The 3,391-nt window shown below is 66.1% G+C and overlaps 1 protein-coding gene across 1 annotated transcript in view; it reads right to left on the bottom strand.

Moving 5' to 3' along the window:
- Nucleotides 1–2,859: 2,859 nt before the first annotated feature.
- The window catches only part of MNEG_7988 (hypothetical protein), a gene marked incomplete at both ends in the record, with an annotated part of 5,470 nt that continues 4,938 nt past the window's right edge, over nucleotides 2,860–3,391 (bottom strand). Inside the window, one exon of the mRNA XM_014043541.1 lies at nucleotides 2,860–3,283. Within this exon, the coding sequence (XP_013898995.1) occupies nucleotides 2,860–3,283 (424 nt within the window). The remainder of the gene's footprint in view (nucleotides 3,284–3,391) is intronic.

Below are 3,391 nucleotides of genomic sequence, written 5' to 3'. Positions count from 1 at the left end.
CACATGTCGGGCGCGCCACTTTCTTGCACCCCCACCACACTCCACCCCACTGGGTGGCACCCCTGATCAGCCAGCCGCTGCTGCGCATGCGATAATCACACCTCGGTGCTATGCACACGTACAAAAGCAGCGGCTTTGCGCGGCTCTGGTTGTTGTGACTGCTGGCGCGCTGGCAAGAGCTGCCCATCCCTCGTCACTGCCACCCAAAAGCGGAACTGCCTGGTCAGATGTTCGCCGCAAGTCAGCAACGAACCCCATGCCTGCCGCCACCTCTTGCATGCGCTCTGGCCGCGCGTTCACGCAACTCGTGTCACGCCGCGGCCCAACCGATGGCCTCGTGAGCAAGCTTCCGCCCCACATATGGCAGCGGCGGCGGAGACTCACGGGGGGTGCACGGTGTACCGCTGCAGTGTGCTGACACTGCTCATGCGGCTCAGACGCGCAAGGTCCGGCAGGGGCGCCCCAGAGGCCACCACGGACGGCGGCGCGCCCCTGGGCGTGCATGTGCCCCCTTCTGCCGTCATCTGGGCGGCGCTGGCGGCAGCGGCGCGGGCGCGCTGCCGAATCGGGGGTGCCGCGGTGAGGCTGTGACCACCTTAGGCGAGCGGCGGGGTTGAATGAGACGGTGCAGCAGGCGCAGCAGGTGTGTGCGGCCACAAATTTTGCTATGAGGCGATTCTATATATGACTATCGCATCCGCAACGCCTGCTGGGACGGGCTTTGACACCGTATTAGGTACGCGTGTCACGATTGCACCTAGGATTGACGATAGCCTAAAATCACAAGAGTCATCGAAATTGGTTCAGGCCGCTGTACAGCGCGTTCAATGTGCACACTGCACCTGGGGAAGGGGCACCCGATGGGTGAGTCAACTCATGGGCCCCGCAACGCCCGTGTGCGTACCGTATTCCTCACAATTACAAGAAAACCAAAATCGCTTTTTCTCCTTCCACTGCGTGTCGGTCGCGACCCTTTCGAGGCGAGCTGGCAGGAAAGGCAAAATAGAGCGGGCGCTGCAGGCACGCCGCCAGCGGGAAGCCGGAGGAAGCTGCGCAGCGACGGCGGTTTCGATGGTCGACCCGAGTCGTCATGGGGGAGACACGGTGATGGGGCCCCCCACTCTCACCTTGGCGGTGGCGAGCCAGTGTGTGTGTGTGTGTGTGTGTGTGTGTGTGTGTGTGTGTGTGTGTGTGTGTGTGTGTGTGTGTGTGTGTGTGTGTATGTGTGTACGCGTGCGTGATGTGCACGTGCCCTCTGCGGTGTCCAGCCGCTGGCTGCCGCCTGTCTGCCGTGTTACTGTCTCGTACGTACCGCGGCGCCGCCAGCAGCAGTCACTGTCATATGACCACGGCGGCAGGATCAACACCCCCCCTCCCCCGCCTGTGTGCCTCACGTTACGCACCCTCGCTGGGCCCCTGCAGCTCCCCTCGGCCCTGCCCACTTCATACTGTGATACAGGCAACTCGTTGGCGCTCCAGTGGCTTTTAACTCCCCCTGGGGCAGCGAGGGCGCCCCCCCCCCCTCGCCCCCCTCCGTGCGCTGCTGCCATCTGATGAGTCCCCACCTGCACGTCCCCCCTTTACTCAAGCCATGGGCAAGCCTGTCGCCGAGGCGGCGTGACACCCGGCACTTGCAACATCTTTTAGCTGTGAATATGCGACATAGGTCGGCGCGTGTCGCCACTCGTTGGAACTCGGACGGCTATTCGAAGTTGCAGGTGGGGCCAAAACAAGTCAGGCGGCGGCGCAGGCGCGAGGAACGAGGGGGGGGGGCTTGCGTGGGGCGGCGCCAGACCACAAAGCACTCACAAGGCAACAAAGTGCATACAACCCGTGGGCGGGGGATCCGCCGAGGCGCGGCGCGGAGTCAAAGGGGAGGGCGCAGGTCGCGCCACGGGCAAAGCGCTCGCAGGGGCGACACTTGCCCGGCAGCTGCGTGGCCCTGTCAGTCCCCTCGTCCGCGCCTTCGGGCCGTGCGGCGGATGAGATGCATACATATCATGTCATCCGCGCCACCAGCCGTCATGGGCGCCATGGGCTTGCCGCTGAACAGTGCAAGGCGGAAGAATAAGAGATGGTTCGCGCCGCTTCTCCCTTCAGGGCGGCGCCAGACCCTTTCATGTGGGCAAGCAGCTGCGCAGAGCATCATGGGGGGATGCGGGCCGCGACCTCGCGTCACCATCGCGGCACCCCGCCCCTCCCGGCCAGCCGTCGGCTTCTAAGCGGCGGCGCCAGGATGAGGTGGGGACGCGCGCGGGGCGTTCATGCACGTAGGTATGGCCAGCAACCCCGCCAATCATGGCGGCGGCGGACGGCGGCAGGGCAAAACGCTGCCGGGCGTCCGCCGTTCTGATTTGATTCAAGGGAGGGGCTAGAATTTGGTGTGAGCGATCGAAAGCGGTCCGACACTGGCGGGGTCGGAAGCGTGGCCGAGCAGCGGCGGAAGAAGCGGCGCTCGTTCAAACTGGCAAAGGGGCAAGGGGAGCTTTTCTTGGTTGAATGCACCAGAGGGCGAGGAGGGTATGGGGGCGCTCGTGATCGATTTCCTGATGTAAGAGTACATGAGATGGGCCTAAACAGGTGCCCCCGGCGCGACCGGCCCGCGAGGCAGGAGTGCACGGGCGGCGGGACGCGGCAGCAGGGCTCCAGCCCCCACAGGCGGCACACGCCAGGTCAAGCAGCCGAGTTGGGGAAGGCCGCGCCGCTCTTCTGTCGTTCCAAAGTTCCACATCTTGGTTTCATGGATGCGTACCCTCTCCAATCGCTTGTGGACGTCGGAAGCTCGTGGTCAGCTCCTCCAGATCTCCAGATCCTCTGCAAGCCAAGCGATCCTCGGCCACGTCTCAACCTCGGAAAGCTTCAAACCACCGACGCCGCCTTTGCCCCCGCCGCGGCGGCGTCGTCCTCGTCGCCGCGCTCCTCGCCCATGGCAGGCAGCCGCCCTGCAGCTGCCCCCGGCCGCGCGCCGTGCGCCCAGCTCGCGCTGTTCACCGCGCGGCCGAGCGGCTCGCCTGCGGGCGCCCACGGCGCCGCGCCGCCGATGCCCCATCCCGACAGCGCCCACGCGCGCGGCGCGGCGCCGCCGCGGGCGCCGGGGGGCAGCGAGAGTGAAAGCATGGCGAGCGCGCCGGCAGGGGGCGGGCCGTGGTAGGAGGGTGGGCCGTGGTAGGAGGGCGGGCCATGGTAGGAGGTCGGCGGCGTGAAGGGAGCGGTGAAGGTTTGCAGGTCTTGGTGGGCCGCGTCGAGGGCCGGGTCGTAGTGGGCAGACCAGTCGAGGACCCACCTGCACCAAAGAGTGTGTGGAAAAACGGTGGGGTGCGTGAATGGTGAGCGACAGGGAGAGGGGCGGCTGAGAAAACTGAGGGTCCGCCGGCTGCCCGCGCCGGCGGGG

This window comes from Monoraphidium neglectum, assembly GCF_000611645.1.
Source record: "Monoraphidium neglectum strain SAG 48.87 unplaced genomic scaffold scaffold01470, whole genome shotgun sequence".
NCBI classification, from domain to species: Eukaryota; Viridiplantae; Chlorophyta; class Chlorophyceae; order Sphaeropleales; family Selenastraceae; genus Monoraphidium; species Monoraphidium neglectum.
Note: the sequence above shows the minus strand (reverse complement) of the source record. Positions and strands in the feature narration are given on the sequence as shown.